At 40.4% G+C, this 22,117-nt stretch overlaps 2 protein-coding genes across 32 annotated transcripts in view; one reads left to right on the forward strand and one right to left on the reverse strand.

Moving 5' to 3' along the window:
- The window catches only part of RIPK2 (receptor interacting serine/threonine kinase 2), a 31,550-nt gene extending 30,365 nt beyond the window's left edge, over positions 1-1,185 (reverse strand). The window contains exon 1 of the mRNA XM_027064270.2: positions 1,013-1,185. Coding sequence (XP_026920071.2) covers positions 1,013-1,185 — 173 coding nt within the window. The remainder of the gene's footprint in view (positions 1-1,012) is intronic.
- Positions 225-22,117, forward strand: part of LOC128312907 (collagen alpha-1(IX) chain-like) — a 228,472-nt gene continuing 206,579 nt past the window's right edge. For 3 of the 31 annotated variants that reach the window (XR_008292834.1, XM_053208665.1, XM_053208666.1), the window contains exons 1-2: positions 1,148-1,569; positions 4,159-4,246. Coding sequence is in view for 16 of the 31 variants with exons in the window: in XM_053208665.1 (XP_053064640.1) it covers positions 1,148-1,569; positions 4,159-4,246 (510 nt within the window). In the remaining 15 variants the exon portion in view is untranslated. Of the gene's footprint in view, positions 1,117-1,147; positions 1,570-2,185; positions 3,109-3,383; positions 3,593-4,158; positions 4,547-15,890; positions 16,223-22,117 lie in introns of those variants that run through there. The other 28 variants (XR_008292839.1, XR_008292846.1, XR_008292840.1 and 25 more) reach the window with 28 other exon arrangements.

The following is a 22,117-nucleotide window of genomic DNA, read 5'->3' on the forward strand; positions in this document are numbered from 1 at the left end:
AACCAACCACCACTCTTCAAAGTCGACTACATGTACATACCCACGTGTGCCCAGCACTTGCCCCACAGAACTCAAGGCCCCGGTGAAACAGACACCACATCTTATTAATCACTAGACCTGGTTTAGGATATACAAAAGGCGGGAACAGTCTCGAATCTACTGTGAGAGTGGCCCATCCAAGCCTGATAGCAACACAGCAAAGAAAAGCCATAGGCAGATGAAAGTACAGTAACTTTGGCAGAGCTGAAACTGAGGAATTTATCTGACACTGGATACTAACAACCTCGGACCAATCAGGCATCTAGCATGATGAATTCTGACATTAGATACACGGGAGGTGAGGCGAATGTTGCAATCATGGATGTTAACTCACTGATTGCGGGACTCAGTTATATCCCTACTGGAAGGGAAAGTACACAAGACTAACGACTAGACCCTACCGACCAGTCCCTTCGCTCCCAGGTCAATGGTATAGGGTTGAAATGTTTTCCTGTTAATAGAAACTAATGCCAGCCTTCCCCTCTGAAACCTAGACAGTGCATGTAAATGGTTCCAGGATGTGAGAGGCACTCAAAATTTCTGGCCATGTAATAGTCTTCTGATTCGGTTTACTGTTAGCCACATAATCCACACCCCCTGGGGACAGGCCTCCCTGCCGGAGTCAGAAGAGAAACTAAGCCAAGTCGAGTTTGGTATCTAAACTTTCACGACCACACGTAGTAAACCGCAAACAAAACAAGAACAAGAGCAAACCCACGCCGAACAGACTTTGGTGTGGGGAGGGACCAAGCCCAGAGTAAGAGGGAAGGAGGAGAGGGCGGTGGAGGGAAGAGGTGAGCAGCAGAGGAATGCGACGGCTGCAGCTCCTCCACACAGCACAGTTCTCCCCACCACGCGGGCCCCAAGCCTCGAAGGACTGCCCAGAGGCGACGAAGGGGTGGGGCCGACCCCAAGTGTCACCGCCGTGTGGGCTCCAGAGCCCGGGGTTCGGGGCTGCGCGCGGGCGCCCTACCTGTCGAGCACCGGGGTGTGGATGTGCAGGTGCTTCACGGCCACCTGGACGCGCCAGTCTGCGTGGCGGGCGGACGACACGGTGCCCGACGCGCCGCGGCTCAGGTAGCGCAGGTCGGCGAGCTTGTGGTAGGGAATGGTGGGCAGCGCGCTGCAGATGGCCTCCCGGCTCATGGTCGCGCGCGGCGCGGGCGCTCGGGCCGCCGGCCGGCTCTGGGTGTGCCCGCCGCTTCGGAGGCTTCCGGGGCTCCTCGGCCGCGCTCGGGCGCCGGGACCCGCCCCCCGTGCCCGAGCTGGAGCGGCCGGGCCCTCCCAGCCGCCGGGGACTAGGTCACGAGGCAGCCCATCGCCCGCGCGGCCCACGCCAGCCGCTGCTTTTTGGAGCCGGAGCGGACTTTCCCGGGGGCCGGGGTCAACTTGGGCTGCGGCGACGCGTCGAGGAGGAGCTTCCTCGCCCGACCTGGCCCTTCTAGGCGCGCCAGCCTCCCGAGCCCGCCGGTCCGAGCTCCTCCCTCCCCGAACTTCTCGGACGACGTCAGCGGCGGACACTGAGGCGGGGTGAGGGCCCCCCCCCTGGGCCCCGGGATCCCCGCCGCTCTGGGCGACACCCGCAGGGGCGCGGGCGGGGGGTTGGGGCGGGGAAGGGAGCCGGAGAGGCTATTTGTCTTCTTTCCCCCCAGCTCCCAGGTTTGGAAAAGTTTTCTCTGAGGGCAAAAAGTTCCTTTTAGTAGCCTGCCGTCCGGTGGGTCTGTGGGCTCTCAAACCGGGGAGGAATCTCCTCTGAGATGGCGTCTTGGGGGTGTGGCCCGACCCCATATGTTGCAGCAAATACTCGGTGCCCGGGAAGAGACAAACAAGCCAGGCGCACTCGGGGAATCAGAAACAACAACAACAAAAAACTGTGTTGGCCACTGGTGTGCCCTCCCAGCGGAGTCACCTCCAAAGGCTGAGCCCCCGAACCTTGGCATCGGCCTCCTTTTATGGCTGGGATGGTAGGGGGTTGAGAGACCCGAGAAAAAGGGGAGGGAGCCTTATCACCGGTGCTCCGGCCAGGTGGTGGACACAGGAGGCAAACGATTATAGAAGCCAAAAGAATGCAAGGAGAGGATCCAGCCTCGGCCAGATGGCCGGCCCCTTCTATCTCGTTTCTACGAGCTTTTCTTCTCACCCCCAGGCGGCAGGGTGTGGGTCGGAGGGCCCTGGGTTCCTCGCTCCGCGCCTGCACAGGAAACGCTTTGGGTGGGGAGGAGGCGTGGCGGTGACCGCCCAGCGCCCCTCGGTGAGTGGGGAGAACCCCGTGGGGGTGTAAATGCACCTGCCTACCCTCACTTCCAGTGTTGCTTCCAGGTGCGTCAGGAGGGACAGGTGGGTGAGAGAGGTTGTCACGGTTGAACTCGGTCAACAAATCACGGGTTGAGCTCCTGTTCCGTGCTCTTCTGCTAGGGACCTACTTTTCTCTCCTTTGCTGTCCATAACTATAGAGAGGGTGAAAAATAACGGAGAAGAGTCGATCCCTCTGATTCCAGGTAAGACTGCAAAAATTTCCTTCTCACACATCTGGGAGGAACGCAATTAACGTTGAATGTCAACCCAAAGCAACCAGAAATCTTTTCTTTTTTTTTTACCTTAGAACGAAACACCTTTTCTACTGGGATGACGCTCTTGTAGAGTGCGAGTGCAAATATTATATACAATACCAAGTCCATACTAGGCATTTTACTTCTGTATTTTTATTATTATTTTTATTTTTCTGGAGAGAGAGCAAGTAGGGGAAGGTGGAGGGGGAGAGGGGGAGGAGAGAGAAAGAGAGAATCCTAAGCAGGCTCCTCCCTCAGCACGAAGCCCACTCAGGACCTAATCGCATGACCCTGAGATCATGACCTGAGCAGAAATCAAGAGTCCCCATGCTGTACGGGCTGAGGCCCCTAGGCGGCCCCATACTAGTCATTTATTTTTAATTTTTATTTTTTAAATTTATTTTTGACAGAGACAGAGCACAAGTGGGGGAGGGGTAGAGAGAGAGGGAGACATAGAATCCCAAGCAGGCTCCAGGCTCTGAGCTGTCAGCACAGGGCCCTATGCGGGGCTCGAACTCACGGACCCTGAGATCATGACCTGAGCCGAAGTCGGACGTTTCAACCGACTGAGCCACCCAGGCGCCCCCATACTAGTCTTTTTTAATGAATTCTAAGGCCACAGTAATAAGGAATACCTGACTTGAATAGGGGATTTCTGCCTGTAGAGAACCAGTGTTTCCTGTATTTTTGTGTTGGCTGAGATGAGAGTAGCAATGTTACTACAATACTGGGAAGTTGTAATGAAACACTGTGTTTTTGTTGTTGTTTTTTGTTTGTTTGTTTTTGATTCTTGAGAGAGGTCAGGCTGGAAAGGGAGAGGGGGAGAGAGAGACAGAACCCTAAGCAGGCTCCCTGGACCCAGCGCTCTATCTCACCACCTTGAAATCATGACCTGAGCTGAAATCAACAAGAGTCCGATGCTTAACAGACTGAAGCACCCACATGCCCTGAAAACACCGTGTTTTAAAATTTTGGTCATCTAAAATAAAATGCTTAGCTTTAAAGATATGGTCTGATGCTTTGTGCTTTTTTCTACAAAAAGTGCTCAGAAAGCTTTTCCCGTTCATTCATTCATTCATTCATTCATTCATTTTTTTCCAGTCAGTTAACAAACTAAGAATTCCAGAAAAAGAGAACAAAAAATAGGAAGGGAGGACATGATCAAAATAATAATTCAAGAAATTTTGGCAGGATCAAAGGACAGGGGTCTCCAAATGGAAAGGGCCACCAAGTACCCACAGTGAATGAAAAAAAAAAAGCCTACATGTAAGCACATTATTAACAAGGTTAAAACCCTGAGAATAAATAGAAGATTCTAAAGGTTTTCAAAAAGAAGAAACAAGAATAAAGTGATGGGGATTAGAATGACATTAGATTTCTCAGCAATAACACTAATGCTAAAACACAGTGAAGTGAAATTTCTTCAAAGTCTGAAAGACAGTAACTTCCAACCTGCAATTCTATAGTCAGCCGAAGTATCAAGTATAAAGGCAGAATAAAAATGTTTCCACGTATACAAGGATACAAATGTTTCCTTTCCTTCTATCGACTTTTTTTTTTTTAAATAAAGAAAGCTACTGGAGGATGTGCTCCAACAAAACATGGGACTAAAAGAGAAAGACATGGGATCTGGAAAACAGAATCAAGAGAAAAGGAAGGTAAGCCCAGGATGAGGCAGAATTAGCAATCATTTTTTGTTGGAGCGGGAGATGACAGACTCCAAGAGAAAGACTCTAGTTAAAAAAATTGAACTTACAGATTATCTAATTTTGAGTTTTGGGGAAATTATAGATGTTTGATAAATGAAATATGTGATAAAATTAGAAAAAGAACTTACAAAACTCCAAGTGAAAAGGCAGCAATTTGTTGAGAAATAAAAATTATACAAAAACATTTCTACAGACTGTTCAGTGATGGTGAAAAGAATAAGACTTCAGAGCTTTTGCAATGCTAGTAGTTTACAATGTCCAAGAAGGAGAGAGTACTCTATAAAATTTATATTTTAGTTACATTGCTTAAAAAATAGGTAACATAGGGGCGCCTGGAATGCACCTGTTGGTTAAGCGTCCGACTTTGGCTCTGGTCATGATCTCACGGTTTGTGGGTTCGAGCCCTGCGTCGGGCTCTGTGCTGACAGCTCAGAGCCTGGAGCCTGCTTCGGACTCTGTGTCTCCCTCTCTCTCTGCCCCTCCCCCACTCACACTCTGTCTCCCTCTGTCTCAAAAATAAATAAACATTAAAAAAAAATTTTTAAAGTAATCATGTGGTTCAACATTTAAGAGTATAAAACATAATCCCATGGAAAACTGGACAGAAGACCCAGACAACTCACAAAAGAGAGTATTTTAAAAGCAAATAGCAAATGAGGGAGTTGAGGCTCTTTCAACACTGTTAGTCATCAGGGAACTATAAGCTAAAACCGCAGTGTGATACCGCTATACAAATAGTAGCTAAAATCAAAAAGATAGAATATACCAAATGTGGGTGGAGATTCATAGCAGTTGGAACTCGTATACTGCTAGTGCGGGTGTCAGTGGTACAACCAGTTTTGCAAACTGTAGAGCAGCTTCTGTTAAAATTGCAGCTGTGCAGATTCTGTGACTCAGCGGTTCCTCTTCTAGTTATGTGGACACACAAATGCTAGTGTTCATAAAAGTGCTATCTATAACAGCGCACACTGGAAATTACCTAAATACGCATAAACAGTAGAATGGGTAAATAAACTGCGGCATATTTATGCAGTGGAACACTAAACAGCAATGAGATTGAACAATGTATAACAAGTTAATCACACAAATATAATGTTGGATGAAAAAAACAAAAGAATAGATTATATGAGTCCATTTCTGTTAAGTATAAAAATAAAACTAATCTGTGCTTTTAGAAATCAGGATACTGATCACTACTCCTACTCTCGTAGGGAGAAGGGTAGTGACTAGAAGGGGCATAATGAGGCTTCTGGGTTGGTTGTAGTGTTCTGTTTCTGGATCTAGGACGTGGACTCTAGGTGCCAGTTACATGGGTGTGTGTTCACTTTATGAACATTCTTTGGGGTTACACTTAACATGAACTTTTTTGTATATCGTTATCCTTCAACAAAAAGCTAATAGGTTTCAACATAAAATAACTATATATGTGGATATGTATTATGTCTCTCACTTTATGTAATTAGTTTCACACTATGTTCACCTTGCTTGTTTTTTACTTAACAATCTATCTTGGATATCTTTCCATGCAAATACATAAGATGTTTCCTTATCCTTTGTTTTTAATGGTTAGTGTCTATACCATAATTTATTCCCCATTGGTGGATACTCAGATTGTTCCCACATATTTGCTATTACAAATAATGCTGCAATAAATAATCTTCACAAATATCATTCACAAATATCTACATATGTAATTCCTAGAAGCTGAATTGCTGGACCAAAGAGTTAAGCCTATGTGTAATTTTGGTTTCTGTTGAATTTCTCTTCACTGAGGTTGTACCAGTTTTTTTTCCTACAAACAGTAAGAGTGCTGTTCCTCCATGCAGTGGCTTTCATTTTCTTTTGAGATAGATGCTACAATGTTGGCCTGTTGATTGCTGGAGTTCAGTGCTTAATCTTAAGTGCTAAGATTCTTTTTCTTGCAAAACTTCTAAATATTTGGGTTCAATTTATTTGTCATGACCACACACCTTTAGCTTTCATGATAGTGTTCACCATTATGCGGTTTAAAAATGTATTCTTAGTCATATATATTGTTAAATTAATTTCCATAATTAATTGGCTAAAGACAGAAAACTTAAAGAATACTGATGCTGAATTACATCAACTAAGTGAAAAAAAACTATGCAAATTAGATGAGAAGACAAGTATCACATCTGTCTGTTGAATTCATCTGTTCAAAATTCTGTAAAATCACATTAAGGATTGTTTTTCCATTAAGTGAGAATTAAGGTTATTTATACTGCAAGTGCTATTTTAGGAAATAGCAGTTTAAATCTCTAATATCTCTTTAATTAGAAAAAAGATGGAAAATTGAAAAATAAGCCACTTAAATCCAAGAATTTCAAACATCTCATATACATTTTTTTTTCTAATTTTTTCAGTCTGAAAGCACCTAGTAAGTTTTGCATGGGAAATCTGACATTTAGGGCACGTTTAGTATATCTTCCCCCCAAAAAATCTCAAAAACAAACCTGATAAACTCTGTAATGACATGGAGTCTGTAATTATGAAGAGTCAGAAAAATACACGTTTTTGCAGTTAATGAGCATAATCATGTTTCTCATTTAGCATTCTAATTGTGCTCAATCCTAAAATTGAACATGTAATTTTAAAATTGTTGAAGATGATGCTTTTTCTGGTAATTAAGCTAAGTTAAACAAAATTTTCATCCCAATTGGAAAAAAGTAAGCATTTCTCACACTAGAATTATTAATAAAGAACATTAAAGTCAACCTATAAGTATAGTTAATATAGATAATAGTTTTCTCAAACATTTTTCTTTTTTTAAATTTTTTTAATGTTTATTTATTTTTGACAGAGAGAGAGAGAGAGAGAGAGAGAGAGAGAGAATGAATGGGGGAGGGGCAGAGAGAGAGGGAGGCACAGAATCCGAAGCAGGCTCCAGGCTCTGAGCTGTGAGCACAGAGCCCAACGCGGGGCTCGAACTCACAGACCGTGAGATCATGACCTGAGCCGAAGCTGGTGGCTCAACCAACTGAGCCACCCAGGCACCCCAATCTCAAACATTTTTCAATCTAAACTTGCATCTTTATCATTGAGCAGTCAGAGAAAAGTGAAATGATTTTTACAAATTCCTAAAAAGTTAACATACCTTTCTGTGAAAGTGCTGAAAAGTTTAAAAAAAGAAAAAAGTTGGAAGACACTGAACTAGTACAATCTCCTTTCTAAACAACACCTAGGAAAGAGTTGTCCGGCTTCTTTTGAGCGTTTCCTGGCAGTAGGGAATAAACTACATTTTGAACAAGATGTTTTTGTTAGTTATAAGTTTCTATTATTAAAATTCTCTAACATTGAGTTTTATGAAGTTCTGGTCTTCATATTAGCTGTTTATGCTGTATTGAATAACCTTATTGTTCTACCTAGACAATTTGAGTTTTGTCATTCATTAAACAAACACAAATGGGATGCCACTTTTTTTTAATGTTTTTTGTTGTTTGTTTTCATTTTTGAGAGAGAGAGAGAGAGAGAGAGAGAGAGAGGGAGGGAGGGAACAGAGCGCGGGCTGGGGAGGGGCAGAGAGAGAGGGAGACACAGAAGCTGAAGCAGGCTCCATGCTCTGAGATGTCAGCAAGGAGCCCGAGGCAGAACCTGAACTCAAGAACCATGAGATCATGACCTGGGCTGAAGTTGGTGGCTTAACTGACTGAGCTACCCAGGCGCCCCACAGGGATACCACTTTTTAAGGTGATATGAGGGATTTAAAAAAATGAATACTTGGAAAACAGTTTTGTCATCTTTAGTTTTTGGCATCTTAATGTATCTCATTTACCTCAGTTTGGTTTTCAGACTCATGGTGGTTTTCCTATGAATCTACTTCACTTCATCAGTATTCTCCAAAATCCATATAGATTAGAAAATTCCATATGAAGTTTCATAGGTGAGAGGGGCATGTGGCTATGCCTGTCTGTGATCTGAATCTATTAGTCCAATGAAAAACAATATTTATTTTTTAAAAGCAGTCTTATTAAACTATTGATTTAGGTTGGACCTGTGGTCAACTAAAACTGGAGATTTTTGTTTGTTAACTTGTTTCTTTGCTTGCTTTTTGATATAAACTGCCTTTAGGCCAGGTTTTCTCTCCTGCATTTGTGCAGTTGATTCTTTTAACCACAGAGTTAGGGGTTGAATTGTATTCCCCCAAAAGATGTAGAAGTCTTAGCCCCCAATAGCTGTGAATGTAACCATACTTGGAAATAACATCTTTGCAGCTGATCAGTTAAGATGAGGTCATTAGGATGGGCTCTAATCCATATATGACCCCTTATAAGACAGGGAAATTTTGACACAGACATATATAAAGTGAAGATATTGTGAAGACACAGGAAGAAAGCTATATATAAGCCAAGGAATGCCAAAGGAAGACAGTCTTGGAAGAAATTCTTTCTCATAGTCCTCAGAAGGAACCAGCTCTGTTAACATATTGACTTCTAGCCTCCAGAACTGTGAGACAACATTTCTGTGGTCTGGGCCACCAAGTTTATGGTCCTTTGTTATGGCAGCCCCAGGACACTAACAGGTACAATTTTTAAAGACCTTTTTTTTATTTGGGATAAAAATAGATCCATAGGGAGTGGCAAAGATGATACAGAGTGGCCCCAGTATCCTTCACCCAGTTTCCCCCAATGATTACATCTTACATAATTACAGTGTAATAGCAAACCCAGAAATTTAACATTCATCCAATGTGTGTATGTTGCTCTGTGTCATTTTATCACATGCATGGATTCCTGTACCACCACCTCAGTCAAAATACAGAACTATTCCGTTACCACAAAGATCTCCCTCCCCCACCCCCACCCTCCCCACCTCCCTTTCCCCATACACTTCCATCCTTAAAGCCTGGTAACCACTAATCTGCTTTCCATATCTATAATTTTGTCATTTCACAAATGTTATGTTATTGAGATGTATGTGATATTTTGAGACTGGCTTTGTTCACTAAGCATAATGCCCTTGAGATCCATCCAACTTTTTCTTGTATCAGTAGTTGATTATTTTTTATTGCTGAACAGTATTCCATGGTACAGGTATACCAAAGTTCTTTAACCATTCACCTATTGAAGGACATTTTCACTTTTCCAGGTTTTAGCTATTACAAATAAAGCTGCTATGAATAATTACGTACTGGTTCTTGTTTGGATATACATTTTTATTTCTGAGTTTTTTTTAAAGAAACTGCCACACTACTTTTCAAGTGACTATGCCATTTAACATTCACACCAGTGCTATAGGAGAGACTCCATTTTTCTTCATCCTTACCAGCATTTTGTATTTTCTCTATTTTTTTTATTTTGGCTATCTAATAAGTGTATAGTAATATCTCATTTGTAGACCCATGTTCAATTTTTAAGTTTAATCATATTGTTTTATCATATCTTTGTAGGTCAATTCTTCTACCCTTCCATGATTCTCTTAAATGTGTACTTTGCCATATTGGCAATCTTTTCCAGGAAACGTGATGTTTGGAATTATACATATCTGACTCAGTTCTCTGCTTCTTTATTTATGAACTGTGTAACTTTGGGTAGCCTGTTTAAATTCTTTAAGCCTTATTCTCTCCCTTTGTGAAATTATTGCTGTACCACATTTTTTAAATATGAAGTATGATAATGTATACAAAATGGTTAGTATATGGCATATCTTCAGTAGATGCTATGTTCATTCCGTTCTGTGTTTTTAATTCAACAAAAACGTAGACCAGAACAAAACAAGTTCAGAATCTAGAGGTAACTACTAGAGACCTCTCTTTATTAATTAACCAGATAAATTACTATATAGAAAATATCTTATTTTAAGTTTATTTATTTATTTTGAGAGAGGGGAGGAGAGAGTGTGGAAGTGGAGAAGGGGCAGAGATGGAGAGAGAGAAAATTCCAGAGCAGGCTCTGCACTACCAGCTCAGAGTCCAATGCAGGGCTCAAACCCACAAACCTCTAGATCATGCTATACAGAAAGTATCTTTTACATTTTAGATTATAGCCTGGGAAAATTGCTTGTTTTATTTGCTCACTGAAACAGATCATGTTCTTAAGACTTCATTTTATTTTATCGTTATGTTTTTAAAAGTGAAAATATAAAGCATGACTTGGCAGAAAATATTCAATCAGTGTGTAAATTCTGACTCAAATCTTTTGCCATCAGCATGATCTTATATGTATGGCTAAAGAAACAGAAACCCTTTAGAAAGACTAAAGGGTTTTTCGTGGTCATTCAGAGTAAGATGATCAGCAGTGAAAATCTTTGGAAGTATTCCATGCAGGGAAAATTGATTACTAAAAAGTGCAAATTGCTAGTGGGTGGAGTTTGGGATGTTGGTGCTATTTCATAGTATTTGGAAAAGAGACTCAAGAGTAGCTATATCATGCCTCAGCTATCTTGTTCCATAAGGTGCCCTGATAGAAGCCAAACACACAAAGAACAGTGGCAAAGAAGGAAAAGTCATACTACACTTTCAAGGTTCTGATTAGCTGACTGGAGCACTAGGCAAAAGATGCAATTCATCTTTCCCCTCACTGTCCTCCCACACCTAACCTCAAACTGTAATGTTCTGGATTTAAGATAGAACTGGCTGGTCTGTCACTTTTTCATAATAAACTAAAAATTACATCCACGTAAATTTACATTTTAGTCCTCAATTTATACATATGGTTTATTATGTAGAAAAATATAGAGAAAATAATTTGCCTAAATCACCGACTTTGATCCCATGCTTAAACAAGAAAGGCAACTGAACAGTACTGAGTGGCTACTATTCCTTTACCAACTATTTGTTGGCAAGAAACATTTTCTCCCTTTTTTCTTTTCATGTAAATATTATTTTTCATTAAAAATAAATACGTGTACCAAGTCGGCATGGTAAAATATTCAAAATTTATAAAGAGGTATGTAAAAGAAAAGTAAACCTTCCTGATTCTCCAGGTCTCCAGTTCATTTCCCCTAAGGCAACAAATACATTTTACAAATATTTTATGTGCCATAACGTTAGGTCCTGGAAGTACAAGGGTAAAAAAGTACATATGGTCCCTACCCTCTAGATGCTTCTAGTGTTCTAAGTGGGACAGAAACCTGAACATAGAGTGTGATAAATGTTCTCATAGGGAAGTCCAGGGTACTCTCAGGTCATAGAGGAGAGAAGCATGCATGGTAACTTAATGAAAGAGAGGTTAGATGAACTGCCCAGAGTCACAGGGCTTGCGAGTTACTGTGACAGGATTTCCTCAACAAATCTGAATCAGAGCCCGTAGTCTTTCCGAGAACTGCTTGATAATGTCAGTAGAATATTCTATTTTCAGTTTCACTTTATATAATGTCTCAGGAGAGAACTTTAATAGCAAGAGGGAAATTCCCAGCTGCAGAAATACAATGCTGGACAAAAATTCACTATAAATGGACATTTCATGGGAAATTCCATTTTCCTTTGACATTTTCCTTGTCTGGTTTTCAGAACTGTGGAAAGATATGTTTTTAGCAGTTCAGTTTGCATTCAAAAATTTCAGCCCCTGAATTTAACAGGATATTCTGCTTTTTAAAATTTCTTCAGAACTCAAAATCATGTTTTCCATCTGCCATTCTGATATTGTAAGCAACGTATACTATGATATATTAACTCTTTAGGCAACACACACACACACACACACACACACACACACACACACACACACACTTTTTTTTTCCCCCTCCAGGAAATGACTGTGAAAGAGGTTGGTTGTAAATTCAGTAAACTTTCTAGCATCCTGTTTTGGGCAGGCACAAAGTTGTAGAGGAAGAGGGCAGAAGGCAGAACTTTTCCTATTTAGTAGCCAGTGTAGTCTAGGTTGTAACAGAGCAGGCTGAAGAAATTGTGAGGAAATGGAAACTATGACTGAATCAAGGATCTAATAACAGCAGCTGAACAGGTTGCCAGAGAGAACTCTAGGGTTTATTGGGAAATAGAGAACACTCAAGAAGTTTCTCTGACTCAGTTTTCATAATTGCAAAAAGGAATAGGGCAGATGTATTCATATTACACAACTCTAGAGGACACTTCACATTGGAGAGGTACCAGTCGATGGAATATATTATGAATGGACCCCCTGGAGTTGTGCAGCATGGGGGCCCAGGTTCTACTTATCTCCCAGGATTGTTCTGAGAGGCTCAAGTTATACAATGAATATAAAAGGACTTTATAAACTACAAACCTGTCAATACGTGTAAATAATAACAGTAATAGTTGTTCTTTTCCTGGCCGGCTCTGCCCTTCAAGCAAAACATTCTCCTCTCTTTTGAGAAAGAGAAAGGCAGCCCCTATTACTGGGAGCTGGCCTGGCACTCACAGTGAACCTGTAAAGTTCTCTTGTTGAGTATAAGCACTTTCACTAAAGATCAACCTCAGACAACACTGCTTTGTGACTCAGTGGAGCAAGACCAACATAGGACCACTTCATGATTATGTCTAAACAGACATAAGAACATCGTCCAAACCACAAAAGAGAGTAAACATCCTCTTTTCCTGGTTAATAATGAGTGACCACTGCTTTTTTTTTACTAATTACTTTAGCTCAACTTCATTCCTCTCATGGATAAGAATTATTGAGATACTCGATCAGACCATAGCCCCCACTTGCAGACAGCATCCAAGGTGGGGAAGATGCCTGTTTTCCTGAATACCGTCCCCCCACCCCAACAAATCACCTAACACAAGGCCAAACTCTGTAATGTTTTTTCCTAACATCTTTTTACTGAGATGTCCTATGGTTCCCCATGATACACATTTCTTTCTCCTTGCAATGAGTCAATATACCCAGCTTTCTAGAACTGCAGATGTGGTCGTGGTGGTCTTTGGCCAGAGAACCTTGATAAGTTCATACAGCAGTTATACCCAGCCAGGAGTCCTCACTATCAGCATTTCAGTCAGAGAGCTGACTCCTGTGACTTCTCTAGTGTCTTGTCTATGGTGTTGGTGCTATTTTAGAGCCCAGAAGTCCTGAAGAAGAGACTTTGGCCATGATCTCCACAATCTCATCTTTCAAGTCCTTTGTGGATTATGGGGATGTAGACATCAGGTGCTAAATTTCTAAAACGAGAACAATAGCCATAACAGAACACTTATGTAATGTTTGCTGTGTGTCAGGGACTTTTCCAAATAATTTATATATAATAACTCATTTAATACAGCATTGTGAGCATTAGATGCCATTGTTATTCTCATTTTAAAGATGTGGAAACTGAGGTACAGAGATGTTACTTACTTAAGTGGCACAGCCTGGATCTGAGTCAAGAAAATTATATTGCTGTATCCTGAATCTATTCAACTGCTCTCACAAAGTGGTACTAGACTACTGAGAGATGGGGTGTGAATGATTTGGTAAAGCTCAACACACTATTATATGAAGAGTTATTTTATATGTGAGCAAGAATATCTTTTAAAACAGTTCAGTCTAACAATTATAAAAATGTCGGTGTATCTCTTTAATAATAGCTTACTGTTAGGAATAACGTAAAATTTATGGAACCAATTCTATTGAGTATAATTTGCTTTTTCTTTTTACGTATTAACAATTTAATCCAACATTTATTGAGTGTCGATGATGTGAATGGATCTTTGGTGTATGATAAGGGACACCAAGAGATAAATAGGCTCCCTACATCGTCTCCTACAAAGCTGATGACTGAAGTCTTTATGGTCACCATTTTTATCCTTTAAAAATCTTTCTCAGGGCGCCTGGGTGACTCAGTCGGTTGAGCATCTGACTTCGGCTCAGGTCATGATTTCGTAGCTTGTGAGTTCCAGCTCCGAGGCTGACAGCTCGGAGCCTGGAGCCTGCTTCAGATTATGTGGCTCCCTCTCTCTGCCCCAACTCACTCGCATTCTGTCTCTGTCTGTCTCAAAAATAATTAAACATTAAAAGTTAACAAAATTAAAAAAAAATCTTTCTCGTTATAATAACAACTCTGACTTGGGATATAATTGACATTAACTGATTCATTTTAGCAGGAAAAAGAAGGGTTTTTGGAATCCGATGGCTTTGAGTTAAAATTCTTCTTCCTCATTGACCAGTGTGCAGGACCTCTTTGGCAACATGTGATTTCAATGAACCTTTCTTAAAGGTGTTACAAGAATCAAATCAGGATTATGTGTATAAGGTCGTATCCAATAAATATTTGTTTCCCTTTTCAAAATGAAGCGTTTAGAACCTAGCCAGTTTTAGTTTAAGTGGGAATTAGCAAATTTTTAAGATGACTATTAAGCCTGGTTTGTGAAAAATTGAAAAGTGATTTGAAAACTATGTAGCCATGCTCTTTTTTAAAATAATTTTTTTTATTTGCTTATAGTTGACACACCATGTTACATTAGTTTTGGATGTACAACATAGTGATTCCACTTCTTTATACATTATTCTGCGCTCACCACAAGTATAGTATGTGGTCATGCTCTTGTTTCAAATGTGAGCTCTATGAAGACAAGGGCCATGTCTGTTTTGTTTACCAGTGCTTAGGACAATGAATGAATGTGATAATAACTCACCTACTATCACTTTAAGCTGTGGAAAGATGTTGTTATAGCCAGTCAAAGGCTGCAATTCTTTGGTTAAAAGCATGCAGAATTATCTGATGTGCTCATTTCAGGCTTTTGTCTATTCAAAGTTATAAGTTCACATTTAAAAATCCTTGTAGTTGGCGGAGGTAAAGTTATGAAAAAAGTACCAGATTTTAAAAAAATCTTTGCGGCCAGTATTTCAATAATTATCTAAACTCTAGACTGTATCCAGTGCAGTAGTATTTTCTGTCACCTACTTAGAAAATTAAAATTTTATTAACTATTAAAAAGATTAACCATGTGGGGCGCCTGGGTGGCTCAGTCGGTTAAGTGGCCGACTTTGGCTCAGGTCATGATCTCGCGGTCCGTGAGTTCGAGCCCCGCGTCAGGCTCTGTGCTGACAGCTCAGAGCCTGGAGCCTGTTTCAGATTCTGTGTCTCCCTCTCTCTGACCCTCACCCGTTCATGCTCTGTCTCTCTCTGTCTCAAAAATAAATAAACGTTAAAAAAAAAATTAAAAAAAAATAAACCATGTACAGCTGAAAACATTGGATGGAAGATAATTTACTTTAAGCATAATTAGATATTGACTTAAGCTTATTCCTCCCAGCAGATTTAGTCAAAACTCTGTCATCTCATTGAATGAATAAATGAATCTTAAAAATTTACTATGAAATAAATAGATAAAAGAAGTATTAAAATTTCAGTACTGCCTGCTTATACATTAAAAATGTCTTACATTCTATAAAATACAATATCATTAAGACAATCTTATGTTCTAACCGTTATCCCTATTGAGTTATGATGGGGCTAATAAATGATATTCTTTACTCAAAGTTCAAGGCCAACTGAGAAGCAAGTAAAAGAGCAGTGGGGATGGAGGCCAAATTGCCTACTTTTACTAAATTTGGAGAACATGATTTAGAGATATTGGGCAAGTGGGTTTGCTAATCTTGTACCCACTTAATCATAGGAAGAACAAACTGAGGCCTGTCCCCTTTTTAGGCAGTGTTACACGTAGGAGTAAGGCAGAATCTATTCTCTCTGAATGCAGGAAGATTCCAAAGAGAAAAGGAAGAAAGGAGATGAGCATCTATGTTCCTAAACTCACCAGTCAGGTAAGATACTCTTATTCCCCTAGGAAGCAGTACTGGGAATAAATGGTGTGGCAAGAGGCCAGGTATGTGATTCCAATGAAAGAACTCTTCTCCTAGAAGAAAATGCTGGAATAGGGGTAGGGGTGATAAGTGTTTTACTCAATAGTTCCCAACTTAAAGATGGAAAAACTGAGCCTTAGAGTAGAGTTCCTGGCCTCAAGTATTACAAGTAGACGATGATAGAGCTGGGAGTAACCGAGATAGTCTAATTCAAGTTCATTGCATCAGAGAGCTCCTATTAATTAAGTCTTTGATAAATATCTTAGAGCTACAGTAAAACAAGGACATAAACATAAAAAAGAGCTAAATATCATAAATTTCCATCTTTATTTTATTTTATTTTATTATTATTTCTTTTTTGAGAGAGAGCATGAGAGCGAGAGTGCAAGTGAGGGAGGGGCAGAGGCAGAGGGAGAGAGAGAATCCTAAGCAGGCTCCATGCCCAGTGGGGAGCCCAGTGCAGCTCAGCTTGATCTCAACTGAGTCTGGGATCATGACCTGAGCTGAAATCAAGAGTCCCCATACTCAACTGAGGCACCCAGGAGGCACCCAGGAGGCCCTGCATCTGTCTTCGTATTTTCTTTGTGATTAGTTGATGAATTCTATAGAATAAATGCATTGTGTATATTTCTACTTAGTGAGTACTCAGATGGTGCATCTGAAACTAAATGCCTGAGATTACGTTAGTTATTTAACGTAGGGGCACCTGGGTGGCTCAGTCAGTTAAACGTCTGACTTCGGCTCAGGTCATGATCTTGTGGTTTGTGGGTTTGAGCCGCATGTCAGACTCTGTGCTGACAGCTCAGAGCCTGGAGCCTGCTTGGGATTCTGTGTTTCCCTCTTTCTCTGCCCCTCCCCTGCTCATTCTCTGTCTCCCTCTCTCTCTCAAAAATAAATAAACATTTAAAAACTTAAAAAAAAAAGAAATACTTAAGGAGATTCAGTAATATTCAAGCTAAAACATGGAGGTTGCTAGATAGGTAATGAATGACAAATTGAATCACTATTATTTTGTGGAGTATAAATGATTGGGAAAACATGTCAAGAGGTGATCTGAAGGTGCAGTTCAAAGGAAGGAACCATTTTTTGTTATTATAGATAGGAGAAAAGTTGTTCCCAGAAACTTTTTGGTACATTAAAAGAGGACTACAAAGTCCAAGAGTGAAAACCATGCCTTTCAGGACCACTCATAGGCCTGCAGGATGCAAGGGAGCAAAAACCATAGTGAGTCAAATCGGTATTCTACTATACTCTGGGACAATAAAATGTTTTAAGAGTTGAATTCCATAATATGAGTTTGTAATATCTATATATATGGGTGGATGGTCACGGGCTCTAATTCTGTATAATGTGTGTGTGACCTTAATCACACATATAAAAACATGTTAATAGTATTGTGCTCAATTTCAAGCTCAGTCTCTATTTTAGTATCCATATTGCCTGTCCTTACTGAACTTGCTGTCCTCATTCATAAGGGTTAGGAGAGGAGTGAATGAGATAAGAGATGTGGAAGTGCTTCCTGAATTGTGACACATTTACTTTAGTTTTGAATCATGCCTCTGCTTTAAGATTTTCTTTATTCTAGTTCTAGAATAGTTCTCTTTATTCTAGTTTAGTGTCATTTGAAGGCAAGCACTGTGCTAGGCACATATAGAAAAACACAGTATTTCCTGCCTTCAAGGAGTTCCAAGAGAAGAGACAACAGTTCTTAGAGCCTTAGCAATTATTCACCCTTGTATCTTTTCCTGTTAACATAGTTTCTAAAATTTCTCTCCTGTGGGGACCTCAATAAAGGTTTCTGCACTGACTAACATAAGGCAGGGGGATTAGGTAATTGATGTAACACTTTCATCCACACAATAAAGCATGTACTCTTACAGATGGAAGTTGGTAAAATGTGCAGAGAGTAACCCGACTGGCTTTGGGATCTAGCTGTGCCAGTCAATTTTGGTTTATTACCTCTCCTATGCCTGCTGTAAGTCTTTTGTTTATACAATCTCCTGTGTAGTATCTAAGCTCTTAGCAAGAGTTTAATACAATGGCTTTGAGTGCAGGTAAGTCACAACCTGATTAAGGAATTGTTTTTTAATGCAACTCTTTGCCTAAGTCCCCAAACATTTAAAGTGTTCATTCCAAAGCCTTCAGATGCCTTGGTTACTGCTTGTAGCACTAATGCGGCAGGTTGGCTGCCTCAGCATCATAGGGTGCTTGCTTTGACTATTGAGCCTTCCAATACTCCAAGAAAGCATGGATTATTCATAAAGTGCAAAGGTTCGATATCTTCCCACAAAAACAGTGGTGGAGTTATTTCATTAGCTCTTTAAAACAAGATCACAGTAGGGTACCTGTTGATCTATGCGATAAAAAAAATTCCTTTCAATTGCAAAGTAATTTATTTAGTTATTTAATGTTTATTTTTATTTTTGAGAGAGATAGAGACAAGAGCACGAGCAGGGAAGGGGCAGAGAGGGAGGGAGACACAATCCAAAGCAGGCTCCAGGCTCTCAGCTGTCAGCACAGAGCCTGATGTGGGGCTCAAACCCACAAGCCGTGAGATCATGACCTGAGCTGAACTAGGACCCTTAACCGACTGAGCGAGCCATCCAGGTACCCCTAAATTGCATAGTAATTTAATAGACAAGTATTGATGCCAATCCACTGTTGATGAAGTGGAGCCTAAGGTGTGAGCATGAGGCCAGCTGGCAGACACTATCTTTGAGGCAGGTCAGAATGTGTAGACCTTATGACTCTATTACTGATCATGGATCATGGGGGTAAATGACATGATCCTGTGAGATTTCTGAGTCAGTTCTGAAGTAGGTTCTCATGCATGTTGGGCAAACATGTAAAAGTAATGCAAAATACCTGGGCACTAGCCCAACCTTGAGTTAGTGCTTAGAATGAGGTTGGTAAACAAACAAACAAAAAAAAACCCTAAAAAACAAGAACAAAAACAAAAACAAAAAAACAAGGAGCAATTTTTTAAGCCAATGAGAAAATTGCTGAAGTAGTTTTACTCAGGGGCGGGGAGGGGCAGAATGACAAGTGGCTTATCCTGAGCTCTTAAGTGTACTGAGAGTAGAAGCCTGGTTTTACTGTATAGCACTTTGAGTCTGTAAAGATGCTCTTATATACCCATATCAATACATTTCAGATATAGATTATACACATACTGTATGTGTGTGTACATATATGTGTGTGTTTGTGTGTGTGTGTGTTTTGCTAGCTAATACTTGTGTATTATATACAAATTTAGAAGAATCAAAAGGGGATATATGAAAACTTAGTCCCCACCCCCTTCCATGCCTCCCAGCCATCCAATATCCCTCCTGAAAGGTAAATTAAAATACAATTGCCAGTTTCTTTGTTCCTTCTTTCTTGTTCTTTGTTCTAACTGATTAACCTCTCTAAGTCTAGGAATTGCTCAGAAGCTTTTCAGCCTCTGCATTTTCCTGCCTGGTTAAATTTTTCCTTATTTACATGTCTTTCAAAGCATCGGTGCTTTATACATTCTCCTTTAGTCTCTTTTTCCAGTTCGCCCTAACAAGCTGTCTACATCTCATCTTTACATGGACTTTTCCCCATTTCCTAGGTATCATTCATATTCTCCATTCTCTGTCTGTGAAATTTCTGCTTCTTGGAGACTTAAGTCAGACCCCATTTCTTCTGGCAGCTCTTCATCCCCATTGATTTCCTTCTTCTCTGAACTCCTAGGCATCTACAAAGAGGGTTATCTGAGTTCCCATCTTCAGTATTCCAAAATGATGCCAAAACATATTAAACAAATACTGTGTTGCATTATTTTGTCTGGAACTATATGAATCCAAAAAGAGGCAAAGAGATTAGCTCAGAGCTATCAGATGTTACAAGTAACATCAATTGTCTTTGATTAATGAAGAAAAACATTTAATATACAAAATCTTTCAAAATAAGGTCCCTGGGGGGGGGGGGAAGAGTAAAAAGAGTTCATGATGGGGAAAGGTTGCTAACCACTAAACATATACATATTTAATATTTAGTTATATGTAGGGAAGGGGTTAATAGCATGGTGTTTGAAGTCAGGCAGAGTTTGACATTATCTGTACGAATTGAGTCAATTTGCATTATCTCTTGGAGTCTTGGTTTCTCTACAAGGAAATGAGCCAAGACAAGTCAAGCACTCAGCACAATGCCTAGTAAATGCTCAATAAACATTATGTGTCATTATGTTGTTGTTATATCTTGCTGTAGGTAGTTTGTCTCCCAAGTGAGGCAGTAGTTGCCCCTCCTACTCCTCCAAATGTCCACATCCTAATCTCCAGAACCTCTGAAGTTTACCTTGCATGGCAATAGAGAGATTATTCTGGATTATTTAGGTGGATCCAATGTAATCAATTGCTAGGGTCCTTAAAAGGTGGAAGATGCCAGAAGATTCAGAGAAGGAGATGAGATAACAAGTCATTGTCAAAGTCAGAGTGGTTTGATGTGAAGTTTCAGCCTGCTGTTGCAGGCTTTAAGGTGGTGAAGGGGGCCAGGGGCTAGGAGCCAAGGAATATAAATAGCCTCTAAAAAGGAGCTAGAAAATGTATGCAAATAGATTCTCCCCTAGAGACTCCAGAGATGAATAGCCCTGTCAACACCTTGTTTTCAGCATGGTGAGACCCAGTTCAGATTTCTGACCTCTAGAACTGGAAGGTTATCAAATTGTGTTGCTTTCAGCCACTACGTGGTAATTTATAAAGCATCAGTAGGAAGTGAATGCATCTTCTCAGCTAGACTCCTTTACGAAGACCAATTTTGTGCAGCCCCTAGCGTCCAGAATAGTGCTGGATGTAAACACAGATCAGTGACTTAGGTTTACTGCAGGTTCCAGCAGAAAGGCATAGCAAAATGTAAATTACCCTTTCTAGTGGAGAAGAGGAAACCCAGGGTTGGCCACCAGTCAGCTCTCTTGCCAATGTGGACTTCCATTACAGAGCAAGTTAAAAATACTGGGGAAATTCCCTATCTCACTGCCAGGGATAGATACTCACTGAAGCCCAGTCATGGTTTTCCCCTCAGTGTCTCTGCCTCCTAGAATTACAGCTAGCTTACAAGTTCAATAAAAATTACTACCATGTGTCGAGCATACAGTATGTACAGGCCTTGTGCTAAATGTTCTGCACACATTTGCCTATGTAATCCTCACAAAATTCCTATGGTGGTAAAAAAAAAAAAAAGGTAGTGCCTTGTTTTTCAAACTTCAGGTTATGACACGCAGTGGATCCTGAAATTGGTTTGGTGGTGAGTGATCAGCAGCTCTAAAAAATAAAATACAGTAGAAAATATCAATGCATCACATGAAGTAAGAGTAAGAATGGTTATATGGTCATATTTTATGAAAATATGAAAATGGTTTTCATAAAAGAATGGTTATATATATATATATTTATATATCTAATACACACATATGTATGTGCATGTACTGGCTTGTATTATAGAACATATTTCTTACTTTCTGTGGGTTATAGTAAAAATATTTCTTGTAGTAGGCTATATTTAAAAATTTTAAAAACCACCAATGAAGTGGTTGGGAGTATAGTCTCTAGCCACAGGGGTACCTGGGTTTAATCTCCATTCTTTATTTTGTCACCTCTGTGATGCTGATCTTAAGCATGTTACTTATTCTTTCTGTTACTTCATCTTATAGGGTCCCATCTCATGAGATCTTTTTGAGGGTTAGGTGGGTTAATCCAAGCAAAACACTTAGAACAATGCCTTACTAAATCGTGTTGGGTTAATCTTACTTCCCCATGCTAGACAGCGAGTAAGCAGAGAACTGGGCAGATTCCTGTTCTATCTGACAAAGTCTAGCCTTGACTTTGAATTCTAAGGCAATTTCTTGCTATCTTAGGTGTCTCCTCAAAACAAACAAATAAAAAACAACAAAATAAGTCTCCCTTTACAATGTTTCCATCAAGTTAAAAATAAACGTCTCCTCAGGAAGTTGGCCTAATTGGCAGTCTTGTCCCTGAGGGAGACTCTGTGACTTGTTCTCTGAGTTTCAAGAGAGAATATGTGGAAGGCATTCAGTGGCATATATAGAACAAACAGATGTCTGTCTCACTTAAACCTTTTCTGTAGGGGCACCATATATCGAGGGACT

The sequence above is a fragment of the Acinonyx jubatus genome, chromosome F2 (assembly GCF_027475565.1).
Source record: "Acinonyx jubatus isolate Ajub_Pintada_27869175 chromosome F2, VMU_Ajub_asm_v1.0, whole genome shotgun sequence".
NCBI classification, from domain to species: domain Eukaryota; kingdom Metazoa; phylum Chordata; class Mammalia; order Carnivora; family Felidae; genus Acinonyx; species Acinonyx jubatus.